This window comes from Sinocyclocheilus anshuiensis, unplaced genomic scaffold (genome assembly GCF_001515605.1).
Source record: "Sinocyclocheilus anshuiensis isolate Anshui unplaced genomic scaffold, SAMN03320099.WGS_v1.1 scaffold1142, whole genome shotgun sequence".
NCBI lineage: Eukaryota > Metazoa > Chordata > Actinopteri > Cypriniformes > Cyprinidae > Sinocyclocheilus > Sinocyclocheilus anshuiensis.
Genome location: NW_015536577.1, coordinates 277,156 through 295,528, shown reverse-complemented (window position 1 = coordinate 295,528; position 18,373 = coordinate 277,156). Strand labels below are relative to the sequence as shown.

The window sequence follows — 18,373 nt, the reverse complement described above, 5'->3', positions numbered from 1 at the left end:
GTAAGTGTGCATTCACTATTTTACAGATGTTACTTTCATTTGATTTATTTGCTGTATGGTACAATATTTTTGCTATTTGGTAATTGTGTTCTTTGTTTCGATAAATTAGTACTAGTATCAGTGAACATCATAATAATGTTAATAATGTAGTTTGTGTAAACAGCATGCTTGCTTTTTTATTTCAGATGTGAGAATAACAGTGTAAAAGAACATGTTGCAAAGAGAGCCAAAGCAAAGCAGCCCACTTGGTCATGGAAACCAGAGACTGACGTTGACATGTTCCACAGGCTCTGAGATTCCTGCCTGCACAAGAACCTGGACCACAGCTAAGACCATGTGATGTACACACTCCCATGAGTTATTTTATGTGATAGTTATATGTATTCTAAATGAACTACAAACAAAAAATATATACATTTCTTTTTTCCTCGCATTCTTTCTTGTAGCAATTCCCTCTCAGTCACACACCTGACTGAAAGGCTCATTATGCAGCTCATTATGCAGGCCTTTGTCTTCTCAGGTGTGAATCACAGCATTATTCATGATCATTCACGCCTACTAGCATATACCTTTTCTGCACAAAAAGTGTCTTAGAAAATTTAAATCAATATATTGTTTTCTGTGAATGAGTGAGTAAGATGATTTTCACATAATTTTTAAGCAAAAACTCTAGACTTCAAGATCAGTTCTCAAAAGTCTTGTGATCAAATGTTCTGTATGTGTTTTATGGCCTTATTTCAGTGACTTTAAAATTTTAGTTTTTCACTAAGCACGCATAAACGTTGTTTTCTCAAAAACACAATCACGTACATACATGCTGCTCACATATTATTGTAGACCAGTTTGTGCTGATTACGGTGTTATTAAACTTTAGACATTCAAATGTTTGTAAGCAACTGAAAAAAGCACAAATGTCAAGGCATGTCAAAACTTTTCCAGGCCCCAAAACACCCTCGGACCCCAGAGGGTTAAGTGATGTCACTTAACAAATGTTAGCAAACAGCAAAATTGTTTTAGCAAACACAATCAGTTCTACTTCGATGCAATGTGGCCACTTTTTAACCATTCGATCAATGCCCATTGGACCCTTCTCAAAGACCCACTCCTCTTAGTTACTGTTCCTATGTCTGACAAGCCATGCCGCTCTCACACCACACATAACGTCCTCACGCAGTGAAAATTACATTGCGGTGCAAAGAGGACACTGACAGCACACCGACAGACAAGACAGAGCAGGTTACTTTTGGTTTGAAACAAAGTCTCAGCTTTCAAATGTAGTCTTTTTTTTTATCCAATTCAAACAATAAATAGTGTTTTGTGGCTCTTTAATGTGTCGTGACAGATCGCTGTAGCACCTCGGTTCAATCGGCACGTGAACCGATCATCTCTTCCTCTTTAGTTATAGCATGAAATAAACATGAATGAACATCAGTAGGTATCTTGTTTCAACCGTGTAAAGATGTCAAGACACCATTTTTCAAGTTCAAGTCCACCGACTTAAATCTACTCTGGCTGATTTAATCAGACAAAATGGCAGATTTGGCGTTATGATTGGTCAGATTGTCTGTCAATCAAACTCCCGGCGAAGGCTCAATACAAATTTTTTAAAAATTATCCTGTTGAATATCTGGTTCAACTCGGAAATGGGTCAAATTATGGGGCTGCAATGGAGCCAGTTATGGGGGGCAATTAATGTTGACTAAATACAGAAACCATGAATTATCAACAAGATTTTGCAATGGCAAAACTAATACTAATTCTGTTATTCAATCAAGGAGACAAAAATATCCAAGGCCATCTCAAAATTAAGACTAAATATATCAGCCTATTACCAACCATTTTAGAAAGCAGTTAGTGCAACTGAACACATAGTATCTAACACACACATTGTAACAGTTCAGCTACAGGATGCTGATTTGTCTTTAAGGGTGCATTGGGATTTACAGGAAGAGTCTGAGTCTCTCCACAGGAAAGAACTGTCACTCTCTTCCCTACCATCAAAACCGGCAGCCTTTCCTGTAGAAAGTTATCTTCAGACCGCAGCAGCTCTATCACACACACATCAGTGTGTACTGGCCCACACCAGGGAAACACTGACAACATAATAGCTGCAAACGGTGGGCCACATTTGGGACTGTGTGTTTGTATCCGTGTGCTTCAGAACACAGCATACAATCACACATCACATGATCCTGTTTACCCTGTACTTTTGCCTGACCACAGAAATTGTGGGCTGAATCTGCCTGCATCGCTCTGCAAGTATGTGCTAAATTCATACTCTACATCCTGCTGGATTTTACCCCCTAACTGACCGATTCTCAATTGGGGTCAGAATAATTTGAAACCTGTATTACTACGCATAGCTTCCTTAAGGCTCGACTAGATCTTCAGGCAATCCAAGACGAGTCGCCAGACAATGTAAAGCAGGAACATCCACCTTGAAAAACAAACAGCGCAAGGAAAAACTGGGACACGGAGAATAAAGGGATGTGGGTGGGAAGTGAGAGAGCTTGTACCTTGTCTCTGGATAAAGATTCGCAGCAGGGGGTGTGCGGTGGACACGGCCTTGCAGAAGTTCTCATCGTTATTGATGGGGAGGAGGTCTCCGTGAATGTCAGCGTATCCGATCATCACCTCCATGTTTGCAATCCGGTGGATGGTCATGATGAGTTTGTAGAATTCCTCAAATTTGCCGGGTATTAGTCGATCCACTGAAAACCTCCGGAACTCTGCTCCATACTGCAAAAGACATGCAGAAGTCAGCATGCCGTTACAAAACAGTACCTGCTACATTGATATTTATAGAGCTCCCAAACTTTTGAATGATCTTTCTAGTCATTTGTTACTAGATAAGGATTAATGGCCAACCAATATTACATCAAAGCTCAATATTTGACTTTTTTTTTTGCATTTTTCAAAATGCATTTTGAAGTATGCATTTGTAGCCTGCATAAGAACATGTGAAAAAAGTCTATATCTGTCGACCCAACACACTCTCATGGCAATTCGTAACTACTTTAAATTTTGGCAAACTGGTGGCTAATTCGTGAATTTGTACAATCTCATTCCTACATTTTTGTACGATCTGCTTATGCGTCACTGACGGTTAAGTTTAGGGGTAGATCTTCATGCTTAATTAAAAAAAAAACATGTTTAAGTATGAATCACACTGTTCAAATTCATATGCAAAATGCCACATAAAATGGTTACGTTTTCATGAGATCGGGTTGGTCGACCACTAATAAGGGTTTTCAAATTCTGACTGGATTGATAATGAATCAATAAGATTCAGCTAACGCTTTGAAAGGAACCAATTCAAGCGAACAATTCAGGCACCACTAGGTTTTACAAGTTTTATTCCACAGGGACAAAATGACTGAATTTTTGATGTAAATGAATTTGAGTAAAGCATAAGTAGAAAAATTGGACATTCACTATTGAAATTTCCATGACTTTTAAGATTTTTATTTCCATCAGGACTTTTTCAGTCTTGGAAAACTTTTCACATTGTCCATGACCATGGGAACCACAGCTGTAAATCTCAAGGTTAAACCACACCATCTTCATTCTATCCAGTTTCAACTTGCAACTCAAAGTAGACATAATACATCTCACCACCTGTCCAAAACTGCAGACTTATTTCTCTTATTTTTCCTTAGTAGTCTCCGATTAATCTACTTAGCCTTCAGACGTGTCAGGAATCACAAAACACTGACACTGAGAGATAAAGGGTGTTTCCAGCAGGACTCTAACAGTCTATTCGGCTCTCTTGGCAGCTCTGCTGTTTGTAATGAGGAAATGGAGGCAAACAGGGACCTGAGACACAATAGAGAGAAGCACAATGCAGGGTGATGAGTAAGCATAGCAAACCTTCACAACAACACACGGCAACGGATGTCACCCCGTCACTGCAGCGGAGTCCCGCAGGTGGACAAACCCAACAAATCTCCTTTCTCAGAACACACACTGAGGTCCGTGTACACAAGACACATTATTACTGTTTCTCTGCACTGCTTTTTAAGTGTTTCTCTATGCCATTAACAAACTATTAAAATGCTATTATTTGGAATCTACTAATAGTAGACGGGTAGTATACAAACTTGGATCAGTGTTGTTATTATGGTAACATTTTTCAATAAGGTTCCATTGTTAACGTTAGTTAATACAAACTAACAATGAATTGATTTCAACATTTACCAATACATTATTCAAATCAAAGGATGTATCTATTAATGTTATTTAATGGACCTGAGATATACAAACAATGAACAGTTGGATTTTTATTAACTAACAGTAACAAAGATTAATAAACACTGTAACAAATGTATTGCTCATTGTTAGTTAATTAAATATAGTAAACAAATGGAACCTTATTGTGAATTGCTACCGTTGGGGCTACACGATTATGACAAAAATCATAATTGTCGTTTATTCCCTTGAAATTGTAATTGCGATTATTAATTACCATTATCACAATTTACATTGAACGATGTTTATACCATTGTTAGAAGCAACTGCATGCCATATTTTTATATAAGCTGAAAACACTCTAACTGAAAAACTGCTTTTCTATAGTATTAAGCCTCAAATGTCAACTACATTGGATTGTTTTCTTCTTTAAATTAAAAAAGTACAAATATGCATTGTATTATAATGTTATACACTAAAACTAAAATTAAAACAATGGAAAAACCCTTAAGATAACCAGTAGAAAGAAAAAACACATCTTAAACATGCATAATAACACAAGAGAACTATGATTAATTGCCGCTTTGAACGATTACATAATTGTGTCATCCATAATTGTAATCACAATTACAATTTCGATTAATTGTGCAGCCCTAGCTACCGTTATCATTTACTAAAACTAAACCGATTTAAAAACATTTTGTTAACTGATATAAAACTAAAATAAAATAAAACATAAATATTAGATGAAAAAAATTAAATTATTTCAGTTAGTTGCAACATTTATTTTTTTCAACATTTTCGTTGAATTTTTGAAGTTCAAGAAGTGAAAATTATTAACAAACTGCTCAAACCGAAACAAAACTAAATTAAAACTAATGAGAAATATTATTAAAAATGAATAAAAATTGAAAAATCACATAAAATAAAAAAATAAAAATAAAAAAAATAAAAGCTGATTCAAAATATTAATTAAAAACTATAATAGTATATAAATAATACCAAAATAACACTGATTGGGATCTGACCAATCAGATCTCTTCATCACCAAACAAACTTTTACAAGACACCATCGCAAAATGCTGGCATGTAAAGTTACCTAGTGCCATGCCGAAGGGAAAAATGCAAAAAATAAGTTCAAATATCAATTTCTGTGTGGGATTCAAACCTACAAACCTTTGGTTAGCAGCTGTGATCTATAAGCATATTAAGTATATTTCAGTCCAACCAAAACAATCCCCTTAAGAGACACACATAAAGCTCTGCCTTCAAATTCAGAATGAGGCAATTGACCGTTGGAGGCATATAACCATCACTAACAGGGTCAAGCTGAGGTTATGTCTCTGATCATGGGACTGCTATGCAGATGCAAGTTTTGACTTAATGCGTGGGTCGTCTCATCCAGCCTGAAAAACACAGGCCTCGCTTTGTCTTTCGCAACAGCGGTTGAGGCTGCAGCATCCCAGCATTCACTCGTGGACTGTGTTGCTCTGTGTAATTATGCCTCTAGGATGAGAGCCCCACATTAGCCAATGGCAGCCTGTCATTAGCACATGAAATATAAACGTGAAGCAGCAGAAATACACTCAGAGGGTCTCTGTGGTGGCAGGTGTGTGATCAAGTTGACTACGTGTGAAAATGTGCCCAATTGCTGACATATATGCAAACATCCATCCCACCACCTAAGTGTGCGAATTTAACCCATTCATCATCTCCAGATGAGACAAAATGATAAAAACAAAGTTCCATTCCAGTTCTAGGAAATGTTTTTGTTTTTTAATGTGAAGAATACATTATTTTTAAAGTGACATTAAAAGAGTGATATGCTTCTGTTGTTCTTCTTTTCCTGAGGCCAACTGATAATGTTAGTCAACGTTTCTTCAGAGAGACAAAAAAGGTTGTAATTTAGCTTTACTAAATATGCTGCTTAAATTGTTAAAGTCAGACTAACATTATCAGGTTATTTAAACATAGCCTAAATAACCATTTCTTTTTACTGCTGGAAGCCAGAAATCTTTGGCTAACATTTTATTTTGCTAACTCTAACGGTTTGGCCACTTCTTCGACTTCAGCAAGAGCGATTGTTTTTTTTAAAGGTCTGTCTTTCTGCAATGCTGCGGATGGGGGGAAAAACATACAAAACTATGTGTCCACTAGGGCTGGGCGATATGTCAAAAATATCTTATCGATAATCGCCTAAAAACTAGAAATGCACCGATTGCAATTTTCTTGGCTGATTCCGATTTCCGATTTTTTGTCGGTTAGTAAAAATTAAATACAGATTAATGCTTACCATTAAAGTTATAAAACGTATTCAGTCAAGAGCAGAAAAATTATTTTCTTTGTCGTTTCTTCTTTGATTAACATGACAGACAGCAGCATAAATGTTGGACTGCGGTCCCTTTAAGAGTTTATCCACGGACAGGTCTACCTGCGGGAATGACTTTAATGCGCAATACAAGCACTATTTAACCGGAGCGAATGAGACGTGTGTGAGAGAGAAGGGGTCGTCGGAGAGATGAGTGAAAATGCGTGGCTGACGTTATTGCCTGTGCCGCTGGTAACAAGTGAATCGAATCGCATCGTGAAATCAAAATCGTGAATCGAATCGTGAGTTGAGTGAATCCCTACTTAAAAGGGTTTAAATTTGGTATCATTCTGCTTGACTTTAAAGGGATAGTTTACTCATTTACTCACTATCAAGTTGCCTCCAAACCTGTATGAGTTTCTTTCTTCTGCTGAACACAAAAGAAGATATCCAAAGGTAACCAAACAGCTGATGGTAGCCATTGACTTCCATAGGAATTTTCTCCACACTATGGAAGTCAATGGGTACCGTCAACTGTTTGGTTACCAACATTCTTCAAAATATCTTCTTTTGTATCCAACAGCTGAAAGAAATTAATACAAGTTTGGAACAACTTGAGGGTGAGTAAATGATGACAGAACTACAGTATCTCTTTAATAGCCGTAATGACAGTGACAACTGATAATTTACCTCAGATCATGAAAACTTAAGGGAAACAATGACTAGCGTCTTCCCATGACAAATAATGTATCAGTCAATGAGTGTGTATATTTGATAATGTTAAAATGGTTTAACTTTTGCTTATTTGATTATAAAGTTATCTATTTTGTTTCAAGTGCAAGTGTTGTTCTGATTGGCAGTGATTTGTGATTGATTTTGACACATCCTGTGGCCTTATCATGTCTGTGTCTACAGACAAATTGCTTGTCTTTGGAATCTTATCGTGTCTGGTTAGAACATGGTGTAAATCTGAATCCATGCTTAACAATTCAGTTGTCATCCATGTGCAAACTCAAGCCCAAAAACAATAACATGACCTCAAATCATTGGGAATTCGGGCCTAAACAGAGCCTAAAATTCCCAAGTTCCAACATCTAATCCGGAGTAATATGAGAACAGCGAAAACACTTTATCAGTCCTCAAACCCTGACAGGTTCAGGCAAGTCAAAACACAGCGCTACAGCCAGATACACAGCTCTTTGTGCTAAATTATTGTGTGACATTAAACAGTACCCAAAACCCAATCTTATCAAATGTCAGTATAGCGTTCCAAAGAGTACATTTCCAACTGAGATCCAGTGGAAAACAGCAGTGAAAGAGCAGTCGGGGGAGTGTTTCTGGAAGATGTACAAAGCCTTAGACACATCAGTGGGTTTTCTTTAGATATTAAAGTGTTGGGAGGCAAAACCAGCTCAAAAGAACAATAGCACACAGTTCAGTCAGAAACCCCTTGACGCATCTTATAACCAGCAGAGTTCCTCTCCAAACAAGCTTTCCTTAATTGTGATGTACAAGATGGAACCGGGTGATGACATCATAAAGAACACTACGTGTGATCGTGAGAGATTAGTGACATCACAGCGATGATTCAGCGCATGACTGCTGAGTAGCGCATCCTTTGTAATGTTGACACAGATGTAGTTGATACACAATGTTCTAAATATCATAGTAGGAAGATCTGAGATAACAGCTTCATCAACATTCTTGTCACGCAGGTCGTGGTTTCAAACATCCATCTACTGATGCTTTTGTTTTTGGGGGGAACAAGTATTGGTTCTTTCAGGTTTCAGTGGGAAAGCGGGTTGATCCGCACCTCTCCAACATTCATATGGCGGTATCTGGCTCTTCCAAGAGAGGAGAAACGTAATGGGGCACTCTTGTCTTTACAGACCCCAAACAGTGGCTCCTTTCATTGACAACATTAGCAGGGCTTTTCAGCCCGTTATGAATTAGAGCACGGCTGAATAATAGAGGCGAATAATCAGACAATGGCAATGGAGTCTGGATCTGGGCACGTCGCCCACACATTCCAGCAATTAGGACCATCACATCCATAACCACATTATAAAAGTTTGTCTAGTCAATGTCTAGTCCAAAAGACAGCTGAGTTTTTTTCAGCCACTCTTGAAAATAGAGTGAATAAAGTGACAGACGACTCGAATGGAAAAGCAGAGGCATGTAATGAATCACCCAGGTCCAATGGGTCTCATTGACAGCACTTGACAGATACTGTCTCCATCAGCTTGGCTGCAACAGATGGATAGTCCACAGCACCATTAGTACGAGCGGTGACAGATATAGAGTTATTTCTATTTGTGAAGGGTTGGTGGAAGTTTTGTCAGGCATTTCCCCAGGCAAACTGAACAACTGCTGTATATGAAAGGTCTGTATGACTCCACTCTGAGTGATGATAAATCTATCATCATGATATAAATGAAACTCATGCTATTTTTTAAGGGAAAAAGATAGAATGATAGACAGAAGCACAGATAAACAAATAAACAGAGCGACTGACAGACAGACGGATAGACAGATAGATACTTGGATGGACGGACAGATGATGGATGGCAGACAGACAGACAGTCAGACAGACAGACAGGCAGACAGGCAGACAGACAGACAGACAGATAAATATGGATGGATGGATGGACAGATAGATAGATACTTGGACGGATAGATAGATAGATAGATAGATAGATAGATAGATAGATAGATAGATAGATACTTGGACAGACGGACTGATGGATAGATAGATGGATAGATAGATACTTGGACAGACGGACGGACTGATAGATGGATGGATGGATAGATAGATACTTGGACAGACGGACTGACTGATGGATGGATGGATGGATAGATAGATACTTGGACAGACGGACGGACTGATGGATGGATGGATGGATAGATAGATACTTGGACAGACGGACGGACTGATGGATGGATGGATGGATAGATAGATACTTGGACAGACGGACGGACTGAGATAGATAGATAGATAGATAGATAGATAGATAGATAGATAGATAGATACTTGGACAGACGGACGGACTGATGGATGGATGGATGGATGGATACTTGGACGGATGGGTAGATATTAATCCCATTTCCCCACTGAGTTAAATAAAGTATTCATGTTGTTAACCGCTGGTGTTAGTACAGTATGTGCTTTGGGTGAGTAATACAAGAAACAAAAGTTTCACTTTGTCCAACTGACACAAATAAAAGAGCCCATCCCAGTGAATCAGCTCTCATGTTTGCTCTTGTCAAATGTGTAAATATGTTCGTGTGTTGACTGGATACTATTTTCGGACAGCTGGAAATGAGGGCAGTATTTAACCTGTCTGTCCTGATGTGAGGATCCCAAACACACAAAACTTCAGACAGCAGTGCGAAGGCAAGAGCAGAAAGCTCCCATCTGAGAGCCACATGCTGTATGCAGACTAAAACACAGTGCTGAACGAGGATTTGTGCTTGATATTTTGCAGATTGTATATTCTTCTGGAAACTTAAATCATGAAAATTATAAACGCTGTCCATTAGTGTGACAGTTCAAGCGCCAAAACGGTTGTGCTGTATCTCATTCTACTGGAGACGACTAAAAGTTAAGCAGAAACGCTGATGAAACCAAACGCAATTCTCAAAAGTAAAGTAAACGCTATTTTAAAATGCTCGTGATTGAGTAAACTATGCGAAGATCAGACTAGTGCTTATATGGCATATTTGACAAGGGCTAACCAAAGTTAGCCATCCCTGCTTTTTTTTTCATCTAAAAATATACAACATAACTATGCAACGAAATTATTCTTGTAAAATATGTTCATGCATGCATTTCAAACAACTCACCTTGCTTTTCACTTCCACGGCGTTCATGTTCAAGCTACGCAAAGATTGCGATTTATTATTAAAGCTCCGGTTCATCTCGCTCGCTTGAAACTGTTCAGCCCGTCCAGGATGATGGGCTCGTATTATACTGAACGTCCAGTCTTCACTTTCAAAATGCGGAAAAGTTAGTCCTCGGAGGCTGCGTGAGGTTGAGGTCGCGCTGTGTCTCGGCCACTTCACAAAACTTCTGTAGAAAACTAGGTGAAAGACAAATCAGCGCCTCTCACCAGAGGGAGTGGGCTAAGTTTTCACAAATTACATCATCGCTCTCTTTCTCGGTTCACTGGCCCTACTATGGCGGAGGCTTGGCTTATGAATATTAAATAAGTAACGTGACGCGATCATGCTAGCGGTAACTGATTGGCTGAATAGCGAACGTTAGGAAGTGGGCGGAGTTTAGCTGGCGAAGTGTGAGTGAACGTTCAGTTGAACACAAAAAAAATGTAAGGCATTTTTGTTCTTTTCATTTTAAAAATAGAAAATTAAAAATTTCAAATTAAAATTTAAAATGCTCGTCATCCCCATCCATCCGTAGAAATATAGCTAGTCGGGAGTTTTCCCTTCAGAAAGTGGGCGGACTTTCGAATACCTCTGCGAAGGCTTGGCTTATGAATATTAATCAAATCACGTGACTGGACGCTCCAGTAAGGTTATATTCACGAGCTAGTCCTTAGCCATACTAGGATTTGTAAATATCTCCTGACTAACTATCACATATGAATGCGGATTACAACATTACATACAGTAAAGGGATTATACGTGCACTCTTCTTTTTAGAAGGTGATGTAAATATTAAATTCATGCTAATGTCTGAATGAGCGGCATTGCAGGGAAGCGGCTCTCAGGCGCCGAGACCCGACAGCTGCTCTTCCCAGGAATGTTTTTTTTTTTTTTTGTAACTTCTCAGGCAAACATACCACTGGCCAATAAAACAGACATGTTATGTTATGTTTGTCCGTGATCTCACAACTACCTAAAACATCCTGGGACTGAGAGTTTACTATAAAAGTAGCACTTGTAATAAAGAAGAACCTTATCACTACCAAGATAAAGCTATTAGTAGAAGTTCTGATTTGCACGTTCAATCAAACGAAACAACCAGGTGTTACGGTCAATAAAGCAAGAATCCTAGACATGCGGGAGCTCCAAGAGGAATTCACTGAATAACTAGTAGTGGATTAACTGGTTGTTCTCACATGGCCGCTAGATGTAAGTGCTGCACAATAAAAAGAAACCTCTCCGCTTTAAACCGAGCAGTTGACGTTTACTGAATGAAAGCGGTACAGACAGACTGCCTAATTACACACATTAGCGTTGTGCTATTTATACTGCATCCCTACTGTGTTTTTGCGGTATATTTCCTCTTTCACGCAGCTAAATCACTGATTAATAAAGTTAATGAGACTGTTTTAGCTCAGATTTGCCATGGCTCTGTGCGACTGCCCTCTCATTGCTCGTTCAAAACAGGCTAAAAACTGTTTTCCATCTATAAAAAGTTTTACATAGATAGAAAACGTAGTAACCTTTTAAAAATGTGCTCAAAAATTTGAACTTTCACAAGATTAAGTCTCCAAACACAAAAAAAGCCCAAAAGCTGTCACTGGGCTGGTACTACCCCCTTTTAAAAGGCTCTTATATGTGTCATTTACATAGGCCTGCTAATATGTTCACTTCAGGTGCTAATATGTACCTTTGAAGCACTAAAATGCACGTTTTAGGTCCAATTGTGTACTTTTTTGAAAAGGTACAGCCCCAGTGACAGCTTTTGTACCTTTTTTTCTGAGATCAGTAATCTACTGAATTATGATTTATACAGAATTATACAGTTTCAGTTCTGGTAGTTTATTATATCAGTCAGTATCTTTTGAATATTTCATGTGGTTTGTAAACTACTAAACTGTTTTACTTAAGTTATGACGTCATTTCAAGAAACATGCTTTTTGTTTGTTTGTTTTTTGTAAATGTGAATATTTTAGCTCATACAGTGAAACTAATTTTGATTGTGTTTGATTATGTTGATCTTTCTTCTGATCTCTCTCTCTCTCTCTCTATTTTTTTTTCATCTTTTATAAAGTCAAGGAAATGCTATAGTGGATTTTTTTTTTGCTATTAGGGCAACACATTTGTTGTAGTTTAGAAAATAGAAAATTCTCCAACTGTGATGACTTTTGAGAAGCAGAGAAATTGATATGTCTTTTTTTTAATCAAAAACAATGTACAGACAGTAACAGTGAACAAAGATAAACAATTATAAATGTAAAAAAAAAAATAAATAAAAAAATAAAATAAACCGAAATCAGAAAAGGGGGGAACGGGTTTTTATTTATTTATTTATTTTTATTTTGTTCTTTGATAATGTAATCAGTTACAGATAATGCTCAAATTCTGTTATGAAAGAATACATCCTTCCAAAATAATACACATTCATTATAAATGTAATTCCTAAAGGAAAGAGAGGAGGTCAAAAAAAAAAACATGAATTGTTCTCAAGACGATCTATAACATGGATAGGGTGATAATCTTGCTGACTTTTAAGTGGCAGACAACATAACTGCAGCAAACATACACTAATTTAGTTAGCTATTATTGTAGTTATCAGTCAAGATGTGAATGTCTTAACAAAGTAGGCTACACAAAATGCACCATATTAGTATATAGTCTATGACTTGAACACCATATTCCAAGTCATTTGCAATGACATGAGGGTGAGGAAATGTTGACAGAATTTGCATTTTTGCACTAACAATTTCTTTAATAACACCTACATTAAAAAGCAACTCTATCGCCCCCTTGAGACAGAGGTTTGTTACTGCCACAGTAGCGCAAAAACTTATATTTAGTATATTTATCAGGAGCGAAGCTAACCATGCTTTGGCCAAACATTTGCATCTGTATGTGCATACTCACGTAGAGTGTTTTCCTGGCCTCTGCTTTGCTGCTGCAGGGGCCCCTCATAACCCCAGAGGGCTGTGTTAAAACCCAGGCCAAACTAGAGGCCCACATGCACTTTTACGTGTAACCCAAGACGCAAGACAGAGATCAGAGTGAAATGCTCTGATTGCCACTGCTGATGTGGAGTCTTCTGAACTGTCCCAGGATCAGTCACACTTGTCAGTGAGCAATGGTTATGAGAGCAGGGCTGATCTGGGATCTGCAGGCCATTTGTGTTGTGATTGGTCTCAGAGAGTGATTAAACAAGGTTAAAGGGCTTCAGCCCCTGCAGTCATGCCTGTATGCAGCCACTAATAGGCATTTGCTGGGCTCTGTAAACAGCGCCAGGAAGCCTGTCATTAGGGATATCAGTGTTCTGGAGGTTGTTTTGAAGGCTGGGTCTCCATAATAGATTTTAGTGCCTACAAATCCAAGTAAATGTGCCATTACATTGCTGGACTGTCAATGGATAATGTTTGAAATTAGGGTTCAGTTTACAGCTAGTCAACAGCACACACAGACGAACTAGTCATTTTGTGGTAGTTATTTTTTTTCACCCAGATGAAAAATGAAATTGAAGCACTGTTTTAAACAAATATTAAATATTGATGTTCTTTCCCTGCAGGATTGATTCAGAAACGTAATAATTTCGCACGTACTTTTTGGCAGCACTAGGGGGAGACAGATCCCAAGAGATAAAGCACATCTGAAACAAAGAGCACCATATAAAACCATGAGATGTGGCTTTCTGACAAATTTGTAGAGACCTTTGAAAACAATCTGCATACAAATAATACATATTCTGAGTATTATACAGTTATTACCCTGGTAAAACAACACAAAACTCCCTTTGCTTTTGGAAATAAATACTCCTGAGTCTATTCTGAGTTCTGAATCTGAAATTGTGACATTTTGTCATATGGTCAATTTGGTTGCCAATATACATTTATTTTAAATAGAAATCTTTGTAACACACACACACACACACACACACACACACACACACACACAGGTTTGTTTTTGTGAATTGTGGGGACATTCCACAGGCGTAATGGTTTTTATACTGTACAAACTGTATGTGCTATTGTCCTACACCAACCCTACACCTAAACCTACACCTTACAGGAAACTTTCTGCATTTTTACAATTAAAAAAAAAACTTTGTTTACATTATTTTTATACCACACACACAGACACAGACACACACACACACACACACACACACATATATATATATATATATATATTAGATGTCAAACATATTTATTCTGTCTTTTTATAAAGCATTCTGTTGTAGTTGAATAACATGAGCAAAAATCAGCAGCCTACAGAACACTTCGGCCTACACGAGGAACATTTGCCTATGGTTTTAACAAAAATACCACAGCAAAAACAACTAGACTAACATACATTTCAAACATTAAATTGTTTAAGACAATTACAGTCAGTAATAAAATAGGAGCAAACAAATCCATTAGTAATACAACTGAACAAATTTCAGGTAGGCCAACAGAAATTGAAATTGAAAAGGTTTAAAAACACTGCATAGTTTTCTTTTCATAAATAAAATAGATTAATTTAGTTACGAAATTATTCAATCAAGATCAGTGAATGATTTTATTTTGTTCTTTGATTAAAATTAATGACAGGCAGCATGTTTATTAGGCTGCTGTCTCTTTAACACAAAACACACTAAAATACTGTTACACAAGCGTTTTCTTTCTCACCTGTTTGCGTTCACTTAAGACAAAAAAAGGGCTGTGTTTGCAAGGATAGCCTATACTGACGTAATTTTGTACATATTGGTTGCAACATGTGAAAGAAGTCAGTTCCGGACCGGAAGTACTTTTCCTGCAGCGGAAATGCATGAATGGTTTGAGAAGGAACCATAGACTGTATGGAAGGAACACAGACTAGTAGAAGTTGTAAATGGCAAGTAACACACACACACACACATCTTTCTCTCTCTCTCTCTCTGTTACAAAGATTGCTATTTTTTTAATCTAAATTCATAGGCCTAGGCCTATATACTGACAATGAAATAAATAGAAAGCAAATGGAGTTGTAAATTCCTTTTTTTTATTATAAGAAAAAGACCCCGGTAATCTCACGTGTCTCCTGGAGTTTCAAAAGAAGGATCCCAACAAATCACAAATTATGTGATTTGCAAAGATATGAAAATTTGTAAGCAAAAGTCAAGTCAAGTCACCTTTATTTATATAGCGCTTCAAACAATACTGATTGTGTCAAAGCAGCATTACAGTGTCAAACAGGAAAATAGTTTGTCAATAATGCAAGAAGACAATAACAACATTTTCAGATAAGTCAGTTCAGTGAAGATTCAGTGATGTCCTCATCCAGTTCGGCTCTCTTCCAATAGTGTCTGTGCAATCAGTGGCAATATTTAAGTCAAGTATGTCCCTTACAAATTTCTCATTAGAGTCTCTAGAGACCAAATTATTTGAGCTGTGTGATTCCAATGAATTTTTATAGCGGCCCGTTCTCACTGTATGTCATCAACTGTCTATCTTGCGTCTTTTTTATTTCTGCTAAGAAATTTCAAACATTTAAAACTAAGCTTAAATGTCAAAGACACTTAATTATGTCTCCTGATCTATGAAGGAGCATCACAGAGCAATAACATTATCCTCAGGGTGGGTTCCTCTGATGCTAATACAGACCAAAACAATCCTTGACAGGAACGGGACATGCGCCATGAGCGATGTTTAGTATTCACTTTCCTCATAAACAATTTTGCTCTTCAATTTTCGGTTACTCCTCACCTTTCGGTACCTAGTGCAAAAACAGCCCAGATTACAGTACGCAGACCACAGTTTGCATGTAATAAATCATATTTCGATAACTGGTCACGTCAGTAGACTTCAGGTTGAATTTGCTGAAGTGTCACAGCGAGTTGTGTTTGATTGTTTGTGTTGATGCGCACTCATATCTGTTTCCGCATTCATCCAGCTGCACGAGTTGAGATGATGTGCTCCACTTTAAAGGAACTGGTGGCCAGCTGCCCTGAGCCGCCACACATGAAAGCATATCCGGAGGAGAAGAATGAGAGATCCTCTGTGAGAAGGTTCCTGGAGAGCAGACGCTGTTCTTCTCCGTTTTAAAAGTAAATATCCCCTCAAACACACACTCGCACGCGCACACATACATACACGCACACACACACACACACACACACACACACACACACACACACACACACACACACACACATGCATTCCTGAACGTCAGCACAAAGTAAAAGCAAAAAGAGGTTAGTGGGAGAGGACGATTACAATCGAAAGAGAGGAAGGGAAAAATCACAACTGGAAAAAGGCCCAAAATCAAGTTTTGTTCCCCCTTTAAAAGCCTGATTAAAACCTTGAGAGTGTGTTTAAAGCATGCGGATGATCTCAGCGTCTTCAGAAAGCACAGCTCTCTTACACAGGCTGCTGTGATTAGTACCACATTTCTGCTGATGCTCCACTGACTTCAGGTCTTCTTCAGTGCGGCGCTCGCGGCCCGTCCTGGTGCAGGATGAAACAGAAGCGATGATGACGTGAAAAGACGTATGAGTGGGACCTCCTTGATTTTGTCCCCTCCCTCGTAAAGAGCGCTTTCTGTCTCAACATGAAGAAGCACCGAAGAACAAACGGTGTATTGGTTGTAGGCTATTTGTTTAGGCCAGCTTTATATCATTGAATGGCCAAGTTAAGTGTAAATTCCTGCTTGGTGACATTCATATCCTTAATAAAACATGTTGTGACTGTGATTATAGTAAGAAATGTTTCTTGAGCAGCAAATCAGCATATTAGAATGATTTCTGAAGGATCATGTGACTGGAGTAATGATGCTAAAAATTCAGCTTTGCATCACAGGAATAAATTACATTTTAAAATGTATTACAATAGAAAACAGTTGTTTTGAATTGTAATAATATTTCACAATATTACTGTTTTTACTGTATTTCTAATAAAATAAATGCAGCCTTGGTGAGCATAAGAGACAGACTTTTGAACAGTAGTGTATTAAAAAAACTATAAGAAAATAATTACCAAGTGAAGCTTGATGGCTTAAAAGAGTACAGAACAGCACACCTCTTCTGAACAAATCAAATGATTTGAGGTCCTTATAGCAGAAAAATTACAGGATGAGTTATGTGTCGAAGTTAAGGGTTTGTTTGCACAATAATAATTGTGATGTTTGCCTTGCAAGCACTCAAAATAATGTTTTATTTATATAGTACCTTTCCAAAGCTCAAGGTCGCTATTTATGAATATTTATCCATTGTACATGATACAAACAAACAGCATGCAGATGTTTTCTTAATTAACAGTTACGATATGCACACACTCAAGCGAGAGAAGCGCACAATATCTCTAGAAACCAAGACTAACTTGCCGTTGTCAGGGTTTGTTCACGTGCCTGAAGCCTGATGGTGTCAAAACACTCTCCACTTTTTGCCGAAGAATGAAAACACAAGCCATCTGGAGCAGGGGTCAAAGGGTAATTTCAGGCATGGTAATGAGGATGCTTGTTGCTGGAGGATGTGTGGAACACGTAGCTGTGGGCCTGTCTGCCACTGGACTAACTGAGCATTAAACATTAACAGCACTATACAATCCTCTTTCTCTCGCTATACTGCATATTCATCTGTTGATTTTGATGAATGTGTAGATTTTTTTTTTTTAAAGTAATACTTTTATTCAGCAAGGATGCATTAAATTTATACAATAATGACATTTAATAATGACATTTAGAATGTTACAAAAGATTTCAAGTTCAAATAAATGCTCTTTTGAACTTTCTGTTGATCCTGAAAAAAAAATGTATCAGTTTCCACAAAAATATGAAGCAGCACAACTGTTTTCAACATTGATAATAAAAGATGTCTCTTCAGCAGCAAATCAGCATATTAAAATTATTTCTGAAGGATCATGTGACAGAAGCAGGGGTGTTGTCAGACTCTGTTCCATGTTTTGTCTGTGTCTTGCTCCCCAGGTGTTCCTTTCCCATGTTTAATTTGTCCCAGGTGTTCCCCATGATGGTTCATGGATCCCAGGTGTG

General features: G+C 37.8%; 1 protein-coding gene across 1 annotated transcript in view; it reads right to left on the bottom strand.

The window, feature by feature from the left end:
• The window catches only part of LOC107702404 (partitioning defective 6 homolog gamma-like), a 44,652-nt gene extending 33,998 nt beyond the window's left edge, over positions 1-10,654 (bottom strand). The window contains exons 1-2 of the mRNA XM_016504733.1: positions 10,340-10,654; positions 2,517-2,739 (exon numbers count right to left, since the gene is read on the bottom strand). Coding sequence (XP_016360219.1) covers positions 2,517-2,739; positions 10,340-10,414 — 298 coding nt within the window. The 5' untranslated portion in view covers positions 10,415-10,654. The remainder of the gene's footprint in view (positions 1-2,516; positions 2,740-10,339) is intronic.
• Positions 10,655-18,373: the final 7,719 nt, after the last annotated feature.